The sequence below is a fragment of the Parasteatoda tepidariorum genome, chromosome 8, assembly GCF_043381705.1.
Source record: "Parasteatoda tepidariorum isolate YZ-2023 chromosome 8, CAS_Ptep_4.0, whole genome shotgun sequence".
Taxonomy (NCBI): Eukaryota; Metazoa; Arthropoda; class Arachnida; order Araneae; family Theridiidae; genus Parasteatoda; species Parasteatoda tepidariorum.
This window is the reverse complement of record NC_092211.1, coordinates 46,890,326-46,915,704: the sequence shown is the minus strand read 5'-3', so window position 1 is coordinate 46,915,704 and position 25,379 is coordinate 46,890,326. Positions and strand designations below refer to the sequence as shown.

The window sequence follows — 25,379 nt, the reverse complement described above, 5'->3', positions numbered from 1 at the left end:
TGAAAAAAAATCAAATACTTGTAAATATGTATTTGGAAGAAGCAGAAATTTAAAATAGTTTATAAATTGGAAAGAAACACTGATTTATTATACATTTTTAACAAGCGATCCTTATAAATACAAAATAGTATAAATTTTAAAGTCTGCTCTTTTTTTAAAAGAAACTTTTTTGTTTTTAGCTATTTTCATCATCGTCGGAAGCTTGTCTTTAGCATATGGAGTGATTACAGCTGCTGGTCGATTTCATAATAAAATGCTGAATAGCCTTATAAAATCTCCGATGTCTTTTTTCGATAGCACACCAATGGGAAGAATTACGAACAGGTTAGCTTTAACTCTTTTGTATCATTTTACAAGTTTATAAAGAACGTGTAGGTTAATGCACATACAGTGTACAAAATAGATCACACCGAATAACTTTTGATCTAATGGTTGGATCTTAATGGTTCGACTGGTTGACCCCAAATTTGCTAATTAATTATTGCAAACGGTATTTTAAGTTATCAAAGCAAACACAAAAACATACTTTAAAAAACTCCAATTTATAAAGTTAGCACATCTAACAGCAGATATCTCATGAACTTTACGACCGATTTAATTAAAATTTTGTATTATGCCATGTAAAATTACATTCTTTAAAATGACATAAATTGCATACCCTATAGGTCAAATTTTTTCGACTATTATTAAATAAAATAATAAAAAATAATAAATATTTACTAAAAGTAATTTTTAGCGTGGAATTGTCTTTGGATAAATGTATTTTATATTTGTGTGCAAAAGTTTTTCACTCCCCTTAAAATTTTTTCGAGATATAGTGAAATACGCAAAAAGTAAAATTAACACTAAGGCGTCGAAACTTCGACCGTTCTCCTGACCAAACTATTGGGACAGTATTTTCTTAATTGTGGCTACTCCACATATTTTGGAGGTCAGAGATCTGAATCCATCGAAAAAAGAAGTACGTTTATTGAGAGAAAGTATTTTGTGTCTGATTTCGTAACTTAAAACATGGTCAGCTCTTATTACTTAACATATTTAATGTCACACACCCACGCCATTAAGAGTGAGTCTTATAACGTAAAGATCCGATCATTAGATCAAAAGTTATAAATGGTGACCCGTAATTTCTTTCGCTTACTGTGCATATACGCCTGCTGCTGTTTTGAAATCAACACTAAAGACAAAAAACATGTAACCTTAAAGTAGAGCATCATAATTTGAAATATACTATCGCCTTATTCTTATCAGATTCGATAGTGGGTGCACTTAGTATTCACTCTAATGTATTTTAAAAAACCTTAATTGGAATTACATAATTAAATTACATAAAAACTGTAGTTTGTGGAGAGAAACCGACTACAGATCTGAAGTCTGCAACGCAAAAATATCTAAATCTCATGCAACAAACAACAAGAAAAATTATTTCCCAGTGTAATCAATCCCTCTTTATAAGTTTAATCAGTTTTAACTGAATGATGTTTTTATCCATCACAGGTTCAGTTCTGATTTGGATGTTATAGATACTGAAATTTATAGTCAAATTGAAAGTTGGCTGAACTGCATCCTATACGCTTTTGCCTCCTTTTACATGATTGGAAGAAATGCTCCCATTTTTCTGGCTTCACTTCCTCCTCTGGGCATTATTTACTACATATTTCTCGTAAGCAACTCTTTAAAGTTATTTCACTTCAATTTTGCAAAAAAAAAAAAAATTAGTTCAACGCATGATGAAAACTTTTCAGAAACTGCATCTGAACACTTATCGTCAAATCAGAAGACTGGAATCGACAACAAAATCTCCCATCTACAGTCAGCTGTTGGAATCCATACAAGGAGTGTCTTCAATTGGCGCTTACAAGGTGCAAGAAGAATTCATTGAAAGTTTTGAAAGGAAACTGAACAATCATATGGTTTGTTTTTGTTCCACCATAGGAAGTAAGAGGTAATTATTTATTTATACAGCGATACAAAAAACAAAAAAACAGTATATTTAAGATAATTATTTTATAATTTTTTTACGTATGAAATACAAGAATTATTTCAAATGTCAATTGTAAGGAAGAAGTGCGTTTGATTAACATGTAGATGGGGATTATACTAAGGTAAAATTTTTTTCTTTATTCTTATTCAGAGTTAGAATAAAAATTCCACAATTTTTTCCCACTTGTGTATACATGAAACACCAGGAGAAATATTTCGTAAAAATCTTAAATGTTGGAGGATATAAGACTAATTATATAGACTACTAATGCCCGGCCACAAAAAGTGGTTTATATATTTTCTTAAATGCTAAATGGATCTCCTTTTTCTATCACTTCAGCTTTTTTTTTTAAATACAATGTGTTTAGACATCACATTCAAATATAAGTATTTCATGCATAGATTCCAATCTGTAATGTCGTTGAGAAATTTTTTTCGCAACAAAAACACAACAGTTATATAGAAATGTATGTATCTTAATTTTAATCGTTAAATCTTAAATTGTTTTTCTCCCATGACAAATTAGTAATCCAAACATAACAAAATAAATTAGTTATACTAATATAAGTAAGTGTTATGCTTAGTTTTTCTATTTTATAACCGTCGTTGAACAGCCGACCCAATTTTGGGTTTACGATTACAAATCTTAAATTCCGCGGCCTCGTAATTTTGACCCTTGAACAGAGGACAAGGAAACTCCTGGATCAAGTAGTGGGAGAAATTTGTCATTATGGAGGACTTTTTGATGGAATTAACCCGCATTTGTGTAACATGGTGAGGAAGACCACGAGAACCTCCCACAGTTAGCATGACAGCAAGGGGACTCTAACCCATGATCCGTCTACCACTGAGGATAATTCACGTCAGCACTGTATGTACAGACACTCACGTCAGTACAGATTTGACTTTTCAATTTAAAAAGCGTGGAGAAATTGGAATCCCTGCTAATTAAGACTACACTAAGAACGATGTCTAACAAAATGATCCTAAAAAATGTTATTAAAAGCTCTTATTACATTTTTAAAAACATTCTTCTAAAGTGTTTTAAATGGGTACTTTTTTAAATTACTCTGTAACTGCCTGCATGTTTTTAATTTTCAAATTTAAGCAAGAGAGAAAAATAACCGTCACATATTTTAAAACGTGACTAAATGACATGGAAATTAAAAATGGAATACAATAAGAATTAGGAAAAACAAATAATTGAATTAGATTAGAAAAAAGATCATAACTGAAAAAATTTTGAAAAAAAAAAAAAAAAACTATTTTGTTTAGAAATGAGGAATTATTATTATGGCTTTGTTTTTTTCTCATTAGTCTTACATAAAAAATACTTTAATTCAAAGATGGTGTCTTAATATGTATTTATTTCTTATAGGTGGTTTAATTTTTGGCTCAATATGCTTGGCAGTATCATTGTGTTTATTTCAATTTTCCTGGCTGTTAATAACCGTCATAACTTGACTGCTGCTGATATCGGATTAATGATAACTTACACTTTAAATGTAAGCTATACATTTTAATCTTTAATTACAATACTTTTAAATAAATGCCACTGCAAGATTAATTAATTTTCATTTCACTGGTCCTAAATATTGAAATGATGAGAAAGTTTTGTTAAGAAGAAGTGGTAATATCATATTTTTCAATTCAGTAAATATTTTTTATTAGCTATCACTCTGGCTTTGAAGAGCATTGAACTAAAACAGTTGAGACAAGATGAAGTATTTTATTATTTGTTGTAAACACAAAAAACTTATTTTTATAAATTAATTGCGAATAAAACCATGATGGTACCACTTTTTACTTAAAAAAATTAATAAAATATATACGAAGCATAAGCAAATGTAGTTATGAACTAAGAATAATTGTTTCAATTATTGGAGTGTGTTAATTTCTTAAAATTAAAGCGAAAGTTGTTCCAACGAAAGGTTTATTAGTGTGAATATTTTCTATTGCTATTTACTACTTAAATTTATTTTAAAAACTGTTGCATGAGTGATTTCAGATCGAAATAAACATATTTATATTATAATTAACACTGGTAAACAAATGTTTTGTTACAGTCATGCACGTACACCTCTTACTGTTTCGGGAGTGGGGATTTCATATCTGAAATTAATATTGCTCCGAAGGCCACATATTTCCTACAAATTGTTATTTTTAACCCTTTGTACTTAAAAATGCTGTTTGAACTTATATAAACACTAAATTATTTAAGAAGCATAATGCAGTATAGATTCCACAATTTAACCTGTAAAATTTATGCCAATAATCCAACTTACCAACATTACAGGTGGGTTAATTTGCAACATAACGGTATTAAACGACTTGCTCTCTTTTTTGGAGATTTTCCTCTTGGCGGTACTTCGTCTTAATTATAATGAGAACATGTAATCTTTATATAATATGTTACCTGAACTAAAACAAAAATCAAAACTCATGTTTTTCTTTATTTAACAAAAATACCAAATAGGAGAGCAATTCGTATAAAACCGCATGGAAAATAGCTCCCAGTCCTTGAAAAGACTTAAAAATATTTCACATGTCCTTCGAATAGACCAAGTTGAGAAACGCTGATCTATAATACTATAGCAAATAAATCTTTTTATACGGTTAAATAAACATAAATCAATTGATACCATTAGAAATACCTTTTCCCACAGATCACAGACGCTATAAAATGGTTCATAAGAAATAGCTGTCATCTTGAAGATAAATCTATTTCCGTTGAAAGAGTTGATGAATACTGCAAACTTGATTCCGAAGTAGGAACTTGCTATTTTTTTCCTTTTTATTTTTTAATACTTTAAAACACGAGCCTGTTTTTTAAGGAATTTTTAAACAAAGATTTAAACAAAAAAATTGTTTTGTATTTTTTTTTTTAAATTTATATTTTGTTGCAATCTAGGCTGCTTGGGATACACCTTCAGATTCCCAAAATATTGATTGGCCATCCACTGGACAGATTTTGTTTAAGAACTATAGTACAAGATACAGAACAAATCTGGATTTAGTATTAAGAAATGTTGATCTTTCTATAAGTGGAAGTGAAAAAGTATGAAAACTTTTTTATTTCTTTTTATTTTAGTTCATTTATATTTTCATGATGGGTCTGTTTTATTTACCATAACCTTTCCTAATTACTGTTCTTAATTCTATTGGCATTACCTGCAGATGCAATAATTTAAAATACAAATGCAATAACTATTAGCCAATGTCTAAGATAAACTGGATTTCTGTGCTCTAAAAAACATACTAACTACTAGTAAATCCATACTTGGATAAGCAAAATAATCTAAATTATATAAAACTCTAATACGTATGTATCAATAAAATCGATGATATTTCTTTTCTCGCGTTGGCAACAGTTTTCATTTTTAATTGATAGACTTCGGTGCGCAAGAGCACGTATTGAGCATCATATGGCTAATCTATATTATATAAAACGCTCATACGTTTTAATTGATAGGCTTCGGCGCGCAAGAGCACGTATTGAGCATCATATGTCTAATCGGGTGAATTCTCACCGAATTATCAAAAAAATTCTCACAAAATTATCTTCATCGAAGCCGATGCTTTACATCCGGCGTTCAGTACTATTTCATATTGTTTTACAACACATGGTTTTAGCCCTCTGGTGGGAAAGACTTTAAAACAAAACTTACAACAGTTACTTTTCTCAACAACTGAAATTTAGAATAGTGTGATGAAACAAAGTATGTGAACTGTTTGCAATTTCAAATTAATATTGAAATGCACAGGCTTAGAATTTTCTACAGTGAAAAGTTTTCGGAACTTCAGTATTCAAAAAAGAATACAAAAGCTAGACGTTAAGAACGTATCCAATGAGCGAGCATCGGATTGCGAAGCAATCCGAAGTGAACTGTGAAAGCAGTTCCGCGGGTTGGCGAGCGCCAGTGAGCAGGGGGCGAAGCCTCCTAGTGTATATTTATTTTACAGACCGGATTAATGCGCACCTAGAAAAAACATTGAAAAGAAAATTATAATATTAAGATTAATAACACAGAAAACAATTTATTTTTGTTTTATTTCTGGTGTGTGAGATTTTTTTAACAGATTTTGGACATTTTCGTGCTGCAGTTTTCAAATCTTCAATCAGTTTCTCTCCACAAGCTGCGGTTTGAAGTTTGAATGCAGCCATCCTCACCGAGATTTTTTAAAAAAAATCACTCGAGTTAATACTATATGTCCCCTCTTCTCTGCAACGTAGAGAGTAGTAGGAAGATATTTCATATTACATATCACTTTATGATGGAATTAAATGATTTCAATATGTCGTCGAATTTTGCAACGATACAGAGGCGCAAACACTTACTGAAATTTTCAGCAATCAGCCGCAACTCTTCTACCTTTCATGTAGTCAATTCCAGCCGAAACGAATGACTAAGAGATTCTGGAGAGTATATATATATTTTATTCTATTCTATTCTAGAATTTTAGCAAATCATATTAAGAATATAATTTCCAAATTTCCATTCAGGTCGGCATTATAGGACGTACTGGTGCAGGAAAATCATCAATCACCATGGGTTTGTTTAGAATTATAGAGCCCGTGACAGGAACGATATTCATCGACGATGTGGATATTTCTAAAATGGGTTTGCACAAATTGAGATCAAAATTGACTATAATTCCTCAGGTAAGTCAACTATTTCTTTTATTTGTGAGAATTAATTGATTCAATGTAAAAATAACTCATTTCAATTTTAATTATATACTTAATATAGTTGCGTCATATTTCGCCACCGCCAAAAACACTTGAAATTTATTTTATTAATTCTTGCTTGATTAACCATCTTGTATTTAATTTTTCGTAAAACTAAGAGAAACTTTTCTAGGGAAATATTGTCGATATTTAGTTTCGTAATATTTTTTTTTTTCTCAAGAAAAACTTCACCAATTTTCCATTTTAATTTTTATTCTCCATTTTTCTAAGAACGTTCTGCGGCTGATAAATCTTTGAAAGTATTCTTTATAATTTTAATATCGAAATGAGAAAAAAGTTATAAAATAAATAAGAAAACTAGAAAAAAGTATTATGCACTTTTTTCATACAGAATAATAGAAGATAGCTGAACAGAGCAGATCGATTGGAGAAAGCAAATAAGCAAAAACTTATATTTCTAAGAACATAAATTTTCAACATGTGAATTGAATTAGCACGGCATTCTTTATTCACAGAATTTAAGTTACGTCTATGTTTAAATTTTATTTATGAAAAGAGGTCTTCAGCTCTGATTTAGAGGGTAATAATATAATATTATAAGCATCGTTGAACAACAAACCCAATTTTAAGTTTATGACTACCAAAGTTAAACTCCGTAGCCTTGTAATTTTGAACCCACTTCAAAAGACAAGGGAACAAGTTCAGGGAGAAATTTGCTTTCGAGGAGAACTTTTTGATGGAACTAACCCGAATTTGCGTTGCATGGAAGGAAAACCACGAAATCCTCCCACAGTTAGCCTGACTGCAAGGGGACTCTAACCAGTGAGCCGTCTACCACTTAACATATTTTACGTCAGAACTATGGTCGGTGCGAGCCGGGTGCAGAATTCGTATCAAAGTAGTTATATAGATGGAATTCGAAAGTGTGTCCACTTCGAGGCGATCACTCTATCTGATCACCTGAACCCCCACTGATATTTAGAACAAAGTCAAGCTGGGAAAAGCAGACATAAATTTATTTCCGTTAATCGATTCCGTTAATCGATCGAGCGTCTGTACGCTCTCCAGCACGGAAAGGAGCGCTGCAGATTATCACGGCTTATGCAGATTATTCTTCAGACCAATTTTCTTTTCTCAAAAAAGGGTGTCTTAAAATTGTTTAGTGGGAGGACATAAAATTATTTATTTTCTAAATTAACAGGAATCAATCGAATTTTTTCTTTCATTAATTTAATTAACCGAATAAATTTTTTTAATTAATTTAATTAACCACATTATTTTTTTTAATTAATTTAATTAAACAAATTTATTTTTTAATTAATTTATTTAACCAAATTAATTTTATTTAATTAATTTAATCAACAAAGTTATTTTTCTTTAATAAATAAAATTTTTTTAATTAACTGGAATTTTGTGAAATAAAAAAAGTTAAAAGAATACAATTTCTCAATGTTCAGGGTGGTTGAAAAAGGCAGTAAAAGGATTTATTTCATTGACATAGTAAATTCTGTTACTATTCTAGGCTGGCGAATAATATTGATATACTATCATTAGAACAAAACTTATAAAACTGCTATTTCTTTATAAATACCGCGATAAGAAATTTAATTGTTAAATTTTTTAATTTGAAAATAAAATTGTGTGTTTGTAAGGTTCCAAAAATAGTAACTATAATGGCGGAGTTCTCAAAAGTTTATTTCTTTAAATATTTTCTTATGTGCTCTATAAGACTGTCAAATGATGCAAAGCATTAAAAATATTGGCGAAATATAAAAATAACGACCAAATATAACAGGCGTTTTAATGCATGGGATAATTCTGTGGCTTTGATTTCTTTATATAGGATCCAGTTCTCTTCACGGGTACCTTAAGATCTAATTTAGATCCCAGCAATGAATACAGCGATGACGCATTGTGGCAAAGTTTGGAAAGATCTCACTTAAAGTCATTTGTGACAACTCTGGATGATGGTTTGAATCATAACGTTGAAGAGAATGGTGGAAATCTGAGGTATATATGCTCTTGAAATAAATTCCACAGGTTTCGAAAATTTTGCTTATATTTTCACAGTTTTAAATTTTTTAAATATTCTTATTTTATATGAATCATCGCTCATATTTTTATAGATATTTTTTTAATAGTTGAACCGAACAGTTATAAAATCTTCTAACATTGAAATTCATAGCGTGTCTAAATTAAAAGATTTCCTTGCCCATATTTAAATCGAATTTTCACCATATTATGCAGCTTGAACTATTACATAAATGATGATATTAGTATAAATTTTTTTTAACTCAATGAAATAGTCATAAAATAATCAAGTGTTAAATATTTCTGGAAAAATATGTTGCAGATAAAATTTATACCAATTTAAAGAAAAATTGAAGGAAAATTTCATTACTCAATCCGTAAGTAAAAATTCGAAGCTGGAAGAGCCTTTTATTTCTAAAAAGAAATGCACTCTTGTATACATTAAAAATTTTATGAATGCGAAAAGCACAGTGCTACTTGGATTTACATGAGTATGGATAAAAGATGCTTAGATAAAATTAAAAGATATTTTTTCAACACAATGTTTTTAGTTTTTGTAATACAGCCATCCTTACAATAACTTTTTTACTTAAATCTTTGAAGCATGTACATAAATTATGTTTTCGCGAATGACGCGTATAATTTTTCGCAAATTAAATCTCTAACCTTACAATTCAAGGATTTTTCTGTAGCAGACAATTATTAATCAAAATCTTTAAAACGAACCAATAACCAAAATCAGTTGTTTTTTTTAAACTGCAAGGAAAAGTGCTGCTGTTTTAAAATTAGCGAATAAATCCTCTGTTTTTGTGTTCATTTGTAAAAGATTTTTTAAGTATCTTATATCTCATAAATAGTTTTTATAATGAGCTCTAATTTTTTTCTTTAAATGAATGATTAATGTGTTTTACACTATTTTTTTTAGTGCCGGACAAAAACAACTGGTGTGCTTAGCTCGAGCACTTTTGAAAAACACGAAAATTTTAGTTCTGGATGAAGCAACAGCCTCGGTTGACATACAGACAGACAACTTCATTCAAAACACAATACGCACAGCATTTGCAAAGAGTACAGTTATTACAATAGCACATAGGCTAAACACTGTACTAGACTACGACAAGTAGGTATACTCTGTTTAATAAGAAAAAATATCAAATTTTATAGTCTGGAAAAAAAATCGCACTCCCAGTAATTTTTATGACGACGTGGACGTCACTGACGTGGTTAGACGACGTGGACGACGCCTGAGGTGACAGCACTATCAACTAGAGTACTTTCAAAACAAATTTAATGAGCACCTTACTACGTATACACGTTGGTTGTATTATCGGCTATCGGGTTGTATTATCGACTACCCTCAGCTCTCCACACAATGGTGCGAGCGACGCCTTAACCGAATATAAGCAATTGAAACTTTTTAAAATATACCATTTTATTTTAAATGCACTAGAAGAACTTTTTTTAAAGAAAAATAAATAAGTTAAAACCGGAATTCTTAAGGCAATCGCTGATTAATTAATTGATTGATGTATATTGTTCGCACTAGAGTCATGTTTGACTAGAAACGCCTAAAACGAGGTTTAAAACAAAGCAAATTGTTTAAAATTTAGAAAACTCGACTATAATCAAGATGACTAAGTTAATGACTGAATTGTAAAAAAAATGAAGTGATTTTTTGTCACAATGCTTAACATCTCCGTTTATAAAGATATTTTATTTAAAAAAAAATATTTATTTATTTGTACGCTTCTTAAAAGTGCATTCCTTAAANAAAAAAACACTTTATTGAACATATCAACAGCAGTATACAATGCACAATTTAAATCAGATGTTCAAAGTGTCCGTTTTAAACATTATCGTCTGGAAAGATATGCAAATACTGTTGCTGATATGTCCAATAAAGTGCTTTTTTCCCCCTGCACCGGCTGTGACGTCATACTTTGTTTCTCGTAAACTATGGATCGTGCAGGAACGCTTCTTTGGGCAGTTTTTATGTACTCCCAACAAAGAATCTAGCTGTGTAGAGTTTATGCGGTCGTTTCGGGACACCCTGTATATATATTAGCCGGTTTTTCCACTGAGTATCTTTGGAATGAATAGATTTAGTAAAAATAGGTGAATATTATATATTTAATTAAGGCTAAAATAAGAGCTCTCTCTGAGAAATTTCAATTTTTTTTTTAAAATGTCACTGAGTCCATTCTTTTAGTAAGCGCTGTATTGTCTTCTAAAACTTTTCAATTTGCTTAAGAAGTTTTTGAGTTATTCGAAAAACGCAAAAATTAACATTAACAAAAGAATTTCAAACTTTAAATCGGTATCCTGGCCGAGCTATTGGTAACATATTTCCCAGATTGCGGTTGCCCCTTATATTTTGAGATTCAGAAATCCGAATCCGTTGACAAAAAGCGGTATGTTTATTCAGAGAAAGTAAGTTTCTATATCAGACTTTGTTAATTAAAATATCATCTGCAATTAGAATATGTGAGATCACTCCCTCGAGAGATTAAGATTAATTCCTAGAACGCAAAGTTTGGATCATTAGATTAAAAATTATTCTGGGTGTTCCATTTTTAAAAAATTTGCTTCCTGTACTATAATGTACAGAAATTTCATGTGCCAATATAAGTTATCACTTTCTTGATTGTTTTTTAACATGCTTCTGAATTTGAGAGTCAAATTAAGGAAGATCCTTCGTATAACATATATATAAACAGTGTCAACTGTGGGTAAACCCTTTCTTGAGGAGAAATTAAAGGATGTAGATAAACGGCTACCTCAAAAATGTCTATGTTTCGTTAATTACAACTTTTTTGTTTTAGTTTACATTGATCTATTTTTGACAAAATACGATTTAAGAATTTGTTAATTACAGATATGAATAAGAAGTACAATATAAATATGAGTAAGAAGTCATTAATTTTTAACTTAAAAATTTATTTTATTCAACATAAAACAGATATTAAAGATTATAAAATACGCTTAACTCTTGTTTACTTTGCCTCTGAACCTGTAAAAAAAATTCATATTAGTTAAAAAAAGCAATAACGATCAAATTTTCAAATTAAATGGAATATACCAGTATTTGTAGTATGGTTTAAAAAATCTAAATCTGCTTTTGGGCGGGCGTCGAAAACAACATGTTATTTTTAATCGATAAGACTAAAATTATCCGCTTTAGCGAAAGAAAATATAGAAATGGATGTAGTCTGTAGTAACTGGTGTTTTCAGCAGCGAAATCAATTATAAGAATTCGAACCGCGTACAATCCAACCATAAATATTTAAATTTCTCAATTTAATAATTAATGCGTTAATCTCTTAAAATTTTGGGATACAAAATTAAATGCCATTAAATTTGATAACAAATATGTAATGAATCTCATTATTTTTTTCATTGAGAAAAATCTCACTTTTCAAATAAAACTCAAAAGATTATCTGGCTTATAATCCATAGCAAAAGTTCATGAATTACATTTTAAATTGCCGAATTTTTTTTTAACAGTTCTGAATATTATTTGACACAATGAGAAAATTTCTGATTCACAAATAGAAAAATTTAAACTGTTTTTTAAATTTATTTTTAAGACTTGAAAGACGAAGGAGTTGAGAGACGGTTATTAAAAACTTTAAGTTTCAACATTCTAATCAAAATTGTTTGAAGCTAATTACATCCAAATTTTTCTGAGTACAAATTTATTTCGGTAGAGTTTTTGTTTTTTTCTATGCTTTAATAAGAATTAACTACCCTCCACTTATGTATACTTTTTTGTTTTCGTTTTTGATAAAAATTCTAAAAATATGTTTTAAATGCGTCTATCTATGGGAAGAACTCCCCCGACCACAAAGTCTAAGACCATCTACCGCTATGGGAACAAGAAATAGCGAATTTAAACGAAGGAAGCTTCTCTCTCCCCTGATTTTTTAATCTCGGCAACAGAACCAAAATCTGTCTTAAATATTGATCCAACACTTTACTTGAAATAGATAAACCCCGTAGCAGTAGTCATTGTCTCAGCTCCAGACAAATGGAGAGGGGAGTTCATTCCATGTACATACTATAACTTACTTTCGGCTAGCAATGATTAAAGTTAATGTTGATACAAGGAGGACGCCTGATGTTATGCACAATAGTATGAATAACAATAAGTTTTGTTTTTCTGTAAAATAAAAAGAAAATGTTAAGATTTTCGTTATTATCATATACTATTATTAAATAACACCTTTGACATGACTGAGTAGAACAATAATAAAAATTCTGAATGAAAAATAAAGCTAAAAATTACTAGTTAACGAATGAAAACTGAACAAATTTTTAAGACAACTCTTACTTAAATTTGTTTTATGAATAGAAATAAAAATAATTTCAAGCCAAATTCATTTGATATTTGATGGCGCTATGTTGAAATATTGCTCTACACTCAATTTATTTCATCATTACCCTCTTTAAAATGAAATAAATGACACATTTTGTTATGACATACATATTCAAAATAAATAAAATATGAAGTTAATATTATAGAAATAATAGTAATATAAATCAACCTCACCTTTTCCTTGTTATCGAGAAACGTTCTATTTTTAAGCTTCTCAACCGTTATCATCAGCCCCGTTACTATCCAAATTTCTATATTTTAACTGAAAATCTTATTTCAAACTCAAAAATATACTTCCTAATTACTTTACATTCGGCAATTCCTAATTGTCTTGGATTGTCATCCAGATTATAAGTTTCGGGGTACGTTGCAAACAATGGCTTAGTCGATCATTATAACAAAGTACTAAAGAATGCTCTACATCGCGTTATTCATTTGGATCCTCACGATTGGGATAAATATTTACCATTCATATTATTCGCTTGCAGAGAATTTACTAAGTTGCTCTACTGGTGTATCACCTTCCAAACTAATGAATGGTAGGGAAGCGAGAGGACCACTTTGTGCATTGAAATCTAACTGGTGCGGAGACAATCCTATCACTTTAAATATGAGTCAATTCATGGCTAATTATCTCCAAGAATTTAAAATACAGCTTGAACAAGCAGCATAAGAAGCGAAGCTGATAGTAAAGGGAAAATAACAAGCCTATACAGATTACCATAATCAGAGAACAGCTTGCGAAAGTTTCAAGCCTATAAATCAAGAATACCTGCTTATCCTCGACGATAGCAATAAATTATATGCTCGATCCTGGAGAAGGCATACAACACTATCCGCCACTCTCTTATATGGTCAACCAACCAGACGGTCAAGTAAACGTGTTCATGTAAACAAGGTGAGACGATATTATTAGACTAACGCAATTAGAGTAATATTTCAAAAAGAAGTTAAGAATGAGAAGTTAAGAAAAGAGTTAAGAATGAAAATGAGAGATGGTAACATTTCTCGAGAAAGACTATTAAGTTCCAACAGAGAGGATAAAAATTAACGAAGAGGTAAAACTTGATCTTCTGAATACCAACCAAAGAAAAAAAATTGTGTTTCTTATGTGCCAACAGCAAGCATTTTTCATGAGTAAAAAAATAAAGAAAGCTAATGAGTAAGAACACAAAATTCGACTGTATCCAAATAAAGAACGGAAGAAGCCCTGTAATTAAAGTAATTATTTTTGTTTATATGTTTGAATGTAAATTCATTAACTATTGACAGAATATTTAAGAAATGTTTAAATGTTTAATTATAGGTAATTAAATATTTTATGAAATTATTTAATTTGATCCCAAGAAAACTTTAACTTTTTTTTTTCAACTTTGAATTTTCAATAATTATAAATTTTGTTTTAAGAATTTTTATTATGTTATGTCAGTGAATTGAGAGTAAATTAAACTAAATGTTTTGAAAATAATTTAATGGTAATTTATGGTACATAATATACTTCTTATTTACTATCGAGTTGATTACCTCATAAAAAAATTAGTGATTGTTTATTTGATATTTGATGTTGATTATTTCAGATTTAGATTTTTTGAGAAAAATATTTTTAAATATTTAAATCATTATTTGATTTGTATATTATATTATTTTCTTGGTATAAGCATGACTATTTTTATGGATAATTTTAATAATTTGTACATAGTGTTTTTATGCAGTAAGTGTTATATGTGTTTATATCCTTATTATTGAGCGATTTTTTGTTTTACTGTGCTAATTTCCAATCTTCAGTATCAGTATTATTTAAAATCCAAACCCATAACTTAGGGGACAACTATTTGTGTTAATTAAGAGATGGCGCTGTCATCACAAGACTTTTGGGCGTTGCATTGTTCCTTAAAGGTGTTAGTCTTGTTCCGAATTTGAGCGAGCAAGGTTGTCCGGCTTAAGATAGTTTGTTCATAATGTGTTTTCCTATCGAGAAATAAATGTTGAATTCAAACTCCAAAATATGTTTATTTTGGAGTTTCTTTAATAAATCCATGGAAATGACAGAAGGAAATAACAAAACAGTAAAATGTAAAAGATAAACGAAAATGGAAATTTTTTAAAAATAACTCAAATATGTTGGATAAAGTTATTATTCTTATCTAAAAAAATTTAATGCGTTGGTCAAACAAGTCAACAATCGTGAGTAACCCTTAAAATGAGTATAACTGTCTACTGAAACAAATGCGTCGTCAACAACATATGTTTCAAACCATGAGAACTTCAACAGTTTAAAGAATGTTGCTTCGAAATAAAGCTTAGAAATGTCAGAGAAAGTAGGAGAGAATATTTCCCATTCATAAAAGACTCAATACATTATGTAGAATTTGTTATTTTGTTTTAAATGCTCAAAATATGTTAATTTTTTTCTATCTGAGTACTTATGACGACACAAAAGAGCGACACCTAGATATCTACAACCTAGATCAGCTTACCTACAAGATAGCAAAGTAAAAATTGTAAATAAGGATTAAAAAAATCTTAATTATAAAAACTAAAGTTGTTAATTACCTTCACAGGTTTCATTCTTTTGAATGTATCCTTCGTAGCATTCACAGTATTTTTGTCCATTCTCTTTGAGAGTACAACTATAACTTTGCTTGCCACAGTAACAAGCTAAAGAAATACATAAACGTTATTCGTTAATTCGATATTTTGCATCTTTTCTGAACAAAAACTTAAAATAAATTTAGCGGAATTTGTTTCATACAATTTTGTCGCTTAAATTAACTTTGTAACTAACAAAGGAAACGATATAAATATATAATGGATTTATGAAAATTAATGAATCTGATTTATCAAAATAATTTCAAATTTTTGAGAATCTTGCAATCAAAATTACGATACATAAATTGAAATGTTTGGGACAAAATAAGGCATTTTTAAACGAAATTTATGATTAATGGATACATTATTTAATTTTTAAATGAAATACAAATGAATGTGTAGGTCTCGCTGAAACAGACCTTCGTGACAAAAAGCATTAATGAGGAATTTAAAGACGAAATTTTAATTACATTCTTAGAAATGTACCTAAAAAATTGGTGAAATATCAATTCATTTACTTGTTGTTTGACCATAATAAACAAAATAGTCAAATAACCGTAACTAAACCATTAAAAAAAGTCAAATAACCATGAATAAGATTGTATAAAAACTTTTAACTGTGAGAAAACCGTTTATTAATTAATTTCATCTAATTCGGTTGAACAAAAAGAATCTTATCGTACCTACAAGGACCACCTAATAAAGACACTTAATGCTCGCAGCTGGGTACATATTATATCCGAGAAGGCAAATTTGCTATTCTCATGACCGACAGAACAGGGGTTCGACTCCCAGTATTGATATCACAATACTTCCTCCAACCCTTTTAACACACGAAGAGTTTCAATGTCCTGCCTTCCCCAACTTATGACCCTGGACTATCAGAGTATGATAATATCCTTTACGCGTTGATGACAACCCTATAAAGCAGCTTAACACTGAAACGTTTAGAATTTTAAATATTCTTTCAATAGAGGAAACAATCAGATAAAATAATTAAATCCTATTTAATGGTTCATTTAATGAAGCACAATTCAACCTCAACTTAACTCCATTACGCCTTAACTAAATGCGTTGCTCCAATGTCCATTAAATTTTTTACAGTATCGAAACCATTCTAATTTTGAATGGTTGATAAAACCTTGTTTTGTATTCATGGTGTTTTAAACATACTGGTTGTAAACGGTTCCAAACCCAGAAAAGGTTAAAAAAAATTTCTGTAAAATTTGCAGTTAATTGGATGGACATACACTTGTTGTTTCTTTTACCGCTAATTTAGATTTAATTCTAACAGTGTTACTTTAGGTGAAAAAGTAAGAACAGTATCTTTTTATACATAAATAAAGATGAACAGAAAAAGTATAAAAAATTAAAATATATTAAAATTATTTCATAATTTTTATCAAAATTTACCAAAAATATTTAAACAATTTCATCAATGCATCCTGAACCAAGCATTTCGAGCAATATTGCACATTACGTAAAATTCAACATTTAAATTCTAAAATAACTTAAACGTTTTCGATAAAATAACTGAGACTTCATGCCAATCATTTTTTAATCTTGTAAAATTGGTCTTTTCTAATGGAGTTGGCAATGGAATTTGAATTTAACAAAATCCAATATTAAAACAATTCCGGTATCCAGAAACTATTAAACACGCTAAATATTAAAATTATTAGAGAATGTTTTTCTGTTTTATAAGTGGTGAACATTTTCGAAATTTAGGCTCACTTTAAAATAACATTTCACAAATCACTGAGAAAAGGTAACATAGTGTAGCTCTAACTGTTATGTAATATCTCGAAACTCTTTATCTCGAAATTTTCCAAAATTCCCTACATTTACTGTCTAAAATCAATGCATTTTCCATGCTTATGACGAATTTTTTTTCTTCAAAACCTCGGCTTCTCGAATTTTCAATAATAGAGCNCAAAATTGTTTGAGGCTAATTACATCCAAATTTTTCTGAGTACAAATTTATTTCGGTAGAATTTTTGTTTTTTTCTATGCTTTAATATGAATTAACTACCCTCCCCTTATGAATACTTTTTTGTTTTCATTTTTGATAAAAATTCTAAAAATAAGACTTAAATGCGTCTATCTATGGGAAGAACTCCCCCAACCACAAAGTCTAAGACCATCTGCTGCTATGAGAACCAAAAATAGCAAATTTAAACGAAGGAAGCTTTTCTCTCCCTTGATTTTTTTTTATCTCGCCGACAGAACCAAAATCTGTCTTAGATATTGATCCAACACTTTACTTGAAATAGATAAACCCCGTAGCAGTAGTCATTGTCTCAGCTCCTGACAAATGGAGAGGGGAGTTCTTTCCATGTTCATACTATAACTTACTTTCTGCTAGCAATGATTAAAGTTAATGTTGATACAAGAAGGACGCCTGATGTTATGCACAATAGTATGAATAACAGTAAGCTTTGTTTTTCTGTAAAATAAAAAGAAAATGTTAAGATTTTCGCTATTATCATACACTATTATTAAATACCACTTTTGACATGACTGAGTAGAACAATAATAAAAATTCCGAATGAAAAATAAAGATAAAAATTACTAGTTCATGAATGAAAACTGAACAAATTTTTAAGACAACTCTTACTTAAATTTGTTTTATGAATAGAAATAAAAATAATTTCAAGCCAAATTCTGGTTACTCTCACTTGATATTTAACGACGCTGTGTTGAAATATTGCTCGATACTCAATTTATTTAATCATCGCCCTCTTTAAAATGAAATAAATGACACATTTTGTTATTACATACATCATTAAAATAAATAAAATATGAAGTTAATATTATAGAAATAATAATAATATAAATCAACCTCACCTTTTACCTGTTATCAAGAAACGTTCTATTTTTATGCTTCTCAACCGTTATCATCAGCCCCTTTACAATCCAAATTTTTATATATTTTAACTGAAAATTTTATTCCAAACTCAAAAATATACTTCCTAATTACTTTACATTCTGCGATTCATAATTGCCTTGGATTGTCATCCAGATTATAAGTTTCGGGGTACGTTGCAAACAATGGCTTAGTAGAACATTATAACAAAGTACTAAAGAATGCTCTACATCGCGTTATTCATTTAGATCCTTGCGATTGGGATAAATATTTACCATTCATATTATTCGCTTACAGAGAAGTTACCAAGTTGCACTACTGGTGTATCAATTTCCAAGCTTACGAATGGTAGGGAAGCGAGAGGACCACTTTGTGCATTGAAATCTAACTGGTTTCGGAGACAATCCTATCCCTTTAAATATGAGTCAATCCATGGCTAATTATCTCCAAGAATTTAAAATAAAGCTTGAACAAGCAAAGCTGATATTAAAGGGAAAATAACAAGCCTATACAGATTACCATAACCGGAGAACAGCGTGCAAAAGTTTCAAGCCTGGAAATCAAGTATACTTGCTTATCCCCGACGACAGCAATGAATTATATGCTCGATGAACTGGACCTGGAGAAGGCATCAAACACTAACCGCCACATTCTTATATGGTCAACCTACCAGACGGCCAAGTAAACGTGTTCATGTAAACAAGGTGAGACGATATTATGAGACTAACGCAATTAGAGTAATATTTCAAAAAGGAGATGAGTTAAGATTGACAATGAGAGATGGTAACATTTATCGAGAAAGACTATGAAGTGCCAACAGAGAAGATAAAAATTAACGAAGAAGAAAAACTTGATCTTCTGAATACCGACCAAAGAAAAAAAATTGCGTTTCTTATGTGCCACTAATGAGTAAGAATACAAAATTCGACTGTATCCAAAATAAAGAATGGAAGAAGCCCTGTAATTAAAGTAATTCTTTTCGTCTGAATGTAAATATTTATATTCATTAACTATTGACAGAATATTTAAGAAATGTTTAATTATGGGTAATTAAATATTTTATGAGATTATTAATTTGATTCCAAGAAAACTTTTAACTATCTTTTTTTCAACTTTAAATTTCTCATAATAATAATTTTCGTTTTAAGAATTTTTATCATGTTATTTCAGCGAATTGAGTGTAAATTAAACTAAATATTTTGAAAATAGTTGAATGGTAATTTATGGTACATAATATACTTTTTATTTACTATCGAGTTAAATATCTCATAAAGAAATTAATGATTGTTTATTTTATATTTGATGTTGATTATTTGAGATTTGGATTGTTTGATGAAAATATTTCTGAATATTTAAAGCATTATTTGTATATTATATTATTTTCTCGGTATAAGCATGACTATTTTTATGGATAATTTTAATAATTTTGGTGAATAAAAATTTTAAATTTCAATTTTTTGGTATTTTTTATTTGTTTTGGCTAATTTTAATAGTTTAGATCAAGTGATTGAATTTAAAGTATTTGTTAAGCTTTAAGTTATTCCAACAAATATGATTTAGGGTAATGCATAGTGTTTTTATGAAGTTAAGTGTTTTATGTGTTTATTTCCTTATTATTGAGCAATTTTGTGTTTTATTATGCTAAATTTCAATCTTCAGTATCAGTTTTGTGTTTGGATTTTATAACTTGGGGGAACGGTGTATTATCAGAATTTATCATTTTGTCGACTATTTGCGTTAATTAAGAGATGGCGCTGTCATCACATGACTTTAGAGCGTTGCCTCTTTCCTTAACCCTTTCGCGCCGACTGTCACAAATACGTGCCCGCATAAAACCGTATCAACCAGAGTAAAAAGATAAAACTGGAAAATCAAAGTATTTCTTTAGCAGTTTATTTGTAGGCGGAGTTATAATTGTTTGATTTATTTAATTCACCATTACTTTGTTAAAAATAAAACTATTTAGTTATACTTTGAATTGACATTGATTATCTATATGATTAAGCTAACAATAATTAAAGTAAAAGCAAAGTAAGTCTGTCAAATTAGCAACGACTACATTTAAGTTACCGTTTTTTATTTAATTACGTCCTGATCCTGATTTTGTACGAATGCTTTTCTGAATCACCCGTCCCCAAAGGGTTAAAGGAGTTAGTCTTGTTTTGAATTTGAACGAGCAAGGTAGATAGGCTTATGATCGTTTGTTCATATTGTGTTTACCTATCGAGCAATAAAAGTTGTTAAGTTTATTTTAGAATTTCTTTAATAAATCCAGATCAGTCGTACCAGTTACTATAGTATGAAAAGACAATTGGGATAATAGGAAATGACAGAAGGAAATCACTAAACAGCAAAGTGTAAAAGATAAACGAAAATGGAAAATTTTTAAAAATAGCACAAATATGTTGGACAAAGTTATTATTCTTATCTAAAAAAATTTAATGCAATGGTCAAACAAGCCAACAATCGTGAGTAGCCCTTAAAATGAGTAATACTGTCTACTGAAACAAAATGTATTGTCAACAACATACGTTTCAAACCATCAGAACTTTACCAGTTTAACGAATGCTTCGTCGAAATAAAGCTTATAAATGTCAGAGAAAATAAGAAAGAAGATTTCCCATTCATAAAAGATGCAATTCATTATACAGAATTTGATATTTTGTTTCAAATGCTCGAAATATGTTGATTTTTTTTTCTATCTAGATACTTATGACGACACAAAAAAACGACACCTTGCTTATTTAGATATCTATAAGAGAGCAAAGCAAAAATTGTAAATAAGAATTTAAAAAAATCTTAATTATAAAAACTAAAGTTGGTAATTACCTTCACAGGTTTCATTCTTTTGAATGTATCCTTCGTAGCATTCACAGTACTTTTGTCCGTTCTCTTTGAAAGTACAACTGTAGCTTTGCTTGCCACAGTAACAAGCTAAGGAAATACATAAACGTTAATCGTTAATTCGATATTAAGATTTGCATCTTTTCTGAACGAAAACGAAAAATAAATTTAACGGAATTTGTTTCATAGAATTTGTCGTTTAAATTAACTTTATTACTAACAAAAGAAACGATATAAATATATAATGGATTTATGAAAATTAATGAATCTGATTTATCAAAATAATTAAAAAATTTTGAGAATCATGCAATTAAAATTACGATACATAAATTGAATTGTTTGGGGCAAAATAAGGGATTTTTGAACGAAATTTATGATTAATGGATACATTATTTAATTTTTAAGTGAAATACGAATGAATGTGTAGGTCTCGCTGAAACAGACCTTCGTGACAAAAAGCATTAATGAGGAATTTAAAGACGAAATTTTAATTCAATTCTTAGAAATGTATCTAAACAATTAGTGAAATATCAATTCATTTACTTGTTGTTTGACCATAATAAACAAAATAGTCAAATAACCGTAACTAAACCATTAAAAAAGTCAAATAACCATAAATAAGATTGTATAAAAACTTTTAACTGTGAGAAAACCGTTTATTAATTAATTTCACCTAATTCGGTTGAACAAAAAGAATTTTATCGTACCTACAAGGACCACCTAATAAAGACACTTAATGCTCGCAGCTGGGTACATATTATATCCGAGAAGGCAAATTTGCTATTCTCATGACCGACAGAACAGGGGTTCGACTCCCAGTATTGATATCACAATACTTCCTCCAACCCTTTTAACACACGAAGAGTTTCAATGTCCTGCCTTCCCCAACTTATGACCCTGGACTATCAGAGTATGATAATATCCTTTACGCGTTGATGACAACCCTATAAAGCAGCTTAACACTGAAACGTTTAGAATTTTAAATATTCTTTCAATAGAGGAAACAATCAGATAAAATAATTAAATCCTATTTAATGGTTCATTTAATGAAGCACAATTCAACCTCAACTTAACTCCATTACGCCTTAACTAAATGCGTTGCTCCAATGTCCATTAAATTTTTTACAGTATCGAAACCATTCTAATTTTGAATGGTTGATAAAACCTTGTTTTGTATTCATGGTGTTTTAAACATACTGGTTGTAAACGGTTCCAAACCCAGAAAAGGTTAAAAAAAATTTCTGTAAAATTTGCAGTTAATTGGATGGACATACACTTGTTGTTTCTTTTACCGCTAATTTAGATTTAATTCTAACAGTGTTACTTTAGGTGAAAAAGTAAGAACAGTATCTTTTTATACATAAATAAAGATGAACAGAAAAAGTATAAAAAATTAAAATATATTAAAATTATTTCATAATTTTTATCAAAATTTACCAAAAATATTTAAACAATTTCATCAATGCATCCTGAACCAAGCATTTCGAGCAATATTGCACATTACGTAAAATTCAACATTTAAATTCTAAAATAACTTAAACGTTTTCGATAAAATAACTGAGACTTCATGCCAATCATTTTTTAATCTTGTAAAATTGGTCTTTTCTAATGGAGTTGGCAATGGAATTTGAATTTAACAAAATCCAATATTAAAACAATTCCGGTATCCAGAAACTATTAAACACGCTAAATATTAAAATTATTAGAGAATGTTTTTCTGTTTTATAAGTGGTGAACATTTTCGAAATTAGGCTCACTTTAAAATAACATTTCACAAATAACTAAGAAAGGGTAACATAGTGTAGCTCTAATTGTTAAGTAATATCTCGAAACTCTTTATCTCGAAATTTCCAAAATTCCCTACATTTACTGTCTAAAATCAATGCATTTTCCATGTTTATGCCGAAATTTTTTTCTTCAAAACCTCCGTTTCTTGAATTTCTAATAATACAGCACAAATGTCAAAACTTTCGTTATAAGTAGAACACGTAGACAGGGATAAATTTCGTGAATCCACAGGAAGTGGGGATGAACAGGTCGGAGGTGTTTCTTGGAACTTCAATCACTATCCCTGCATTTCCTTAACTAGAAAGGAATGCAATGATTCTAGCAGTAAGTAAGGGGTTAAGGAGTAGTGACCACCCGAGGTTAGATTTTCAACATAGATAAGAAAGCTAAGAATAGAAATTCATTTCGATCTCAAAATTGCTGACAATGCATCAAAGATAATAAAGAATTTTAAAGTGAACTATCGACAACAGTTGGTACGCAAACTTGTAGATGCAATCGACGAAAAAAGTTAGACGCTATCAGAATTACTGTTTTGCCTGGAGAAATGTGTCTCTAGAAACTATCCAAAATAGTTTTAAAAAGCTGGTTTTAAGACTAGCTGTGAAGATGATGAATAAGAGGTTGAAGGCATCGGTAAAAAAGAAGAAAATGTTAAAGCTGAAAATGTAGTGCCAGATTTGCCAGAATGGAATGCAATAAAATCTGGATTCAATGTAGACTTTAATTTTGAAGATTTTTACAAGTGGACAACTGCCTGGCAACATGTGGAACATTGACAGATGCGGAAATCATAGATAATGTCAAAGGAATATCAGATGATAATCAAGAACCTTGGCTAACAAATAAGAACAAAGCTACTCACGTGCTATGAATGCTCCAACTGAAGACTGACATGAAGGCTGAGGTTGATGACGAGTCAAAATTCTCCGAGCAGCACCAGGACTTGGCAGACTTAACCGAAAATCCGATCAGCAATTCATGACTATGTGTGTCCGAAATTTTTCAGATTGAAAATGATATGGAACAACGTGATTTGCTTTTTAAAATGTACAGCATGACAAAACTAATTTAAAGTGGTGAATCATATAAGCCCATGAATTATTTGGAAATAGTGGTGGATAAAAATCTACTAAATTGAATTTATTAAACCAGGAATCACAATTTATTAGCTACCACTTTAAAATATATATTTGCTGTCCGGAGCAAGTTGGCATCTCTAATATGGATTTGCGAAGAACAAAATTCTTTTTATTCCAATTTATTAAAATGTTGATACACTTCCTCTGTTAACACTAGGAAAGATATTTTTTTAAGTACCCGACTACCTTTTTAAAGACAATTTTGACCCAAATATATTTTTTCTCTTTTTTATATATAAAAGTGTAGACCTTTCCCACTCTAAAACCTTTCAAATTTTGTTTCTACGTCAAATAAAGCAGAAGTTATTGATGACTTAAAAAACCATCCGCAATTATAAAATTGGGAATAGAATTTATCTTTTTTAATTTGCATATTTTCCTTCGGTTATTTTCCTTCATTCAAAATGCAATATTTAAATATATTTTAGTTTATATTCTTGAAATTTTGCAAGAATGTTTTCAAAATGTATGTCTAGAGAATAGACTATGAACTAGTGAATTTAACTACTAGTTTTTATTTTACAGTTACAATAAAAATAATTAATCGCAGTTTTCGACCACTTTTTGTTGAATAAGTTTTTATATTTGCCATAAAATATATTAATATTATGTCTAATGCGTATTCCATTCCCTAAGTTGAATTTATATGAGAATTATAAAACAAGATTAATGAAAAAATAAATCATTTTAACAAAGTTATGTGATTTTGAAAAAGAAAAAATAAATATTTTTTGTCAATTTTGGCCAGTTTTCCCTCTTTCTTTATTTTTTTTCTGTATTTATATTATGTTTTAATGTATAATAAAATTTTTTTCCACTGACGGTATTTGGGTACCTTATGAGAAAAATATTAAAAAAAAGTTAATGAAACCTGAAGAATAAATGAGGTTTTTAATAATACCAGAACTAATTGAAGTGCCACGTGTAGTTACGTAATCAACTGCAGGTTGGCGAAATCTGCACTATTCTCCTCATATATCGAACGGCTTGGTCAACCGAACACTTCATGAATTCTCTTGTTTCTGAAATAAAATCTCAATATGGTGAGTAAGTCAATGATTGAAACAATAA

General features: G+C 29.6%; 1 protein-coding gene and 1 long non-coding RNA gene across 3 annotated transcripts in view; one reads left to right on the top strand and one right to left on the bottom strand.

Annotated features, from left to right (window-relative positions):
* LOC107441881 (multidrug resistance-associated protein 1) overlaps positions 1-9,828 on the top strand; it is a 33,642-nt gene extending 23,814 nt beyond the window's left edge. The window contains exons 12-20 of the mRNA XM_071183886.1: positions 180-324; positions 1,498-1,663; positions 1,746-1,945; positions 3,362-3,488; positions 4,650-4,751; positions 4,895-5,041; positions 6,488-6,646; positions 8,517-8,683; positions 9,630-9,828. Of these exons, the coding sequence (XP_071039987.1) occupies positions 180-324; positions 1,498-1,663; positions 1,746-1,945; positions 3,362-3,488; positions 4,650-4,751; positions 4,895-5,041; positions 6,488-6,646; positions 8,517-8,683; positions 9,630-9,828 (1,412 nt within the window). The remainder of the gene's footprint in view (positions 1-179; positions 325-1,497; positions 1,664-1,745; positions 1,946-3,361; positions 3,489-4,649; positions 4,752-4,894; positions 5,042-6,487; positions 6,647-8,516; positions 8,684-9,629) is intronic.
* A 1,798-nt stretch (positions 9,829-11,626) lies between these two features.
* LOC122272666 (uncharacterized) lies at positions 11,627-24,217 on the bottom strand. Of its 2 annotated transcripts, none has more exons than XR_006227200.2 (4): positions 24,032-24,217; positions 21,364-21,468; positions 18,024-18,114; positions 11,627-11,714 (listed from the first exon to the last, which is right to left on the bottom strand). It is a non-coding gene; the product is annotated as an uncharacterized lncRNA (long non-coding RNA). The 2 variants fall into 2 exon arrangements; XR_006227201.2 differs by lacking the exons at positions 18,024-18,114; positions 21,364-21,468 and adding exons at positions 12,773-12,863; positions 15,633-15,737.
* Positions 24,218-25,379: the final 1,162 nt, after the last annotated feature.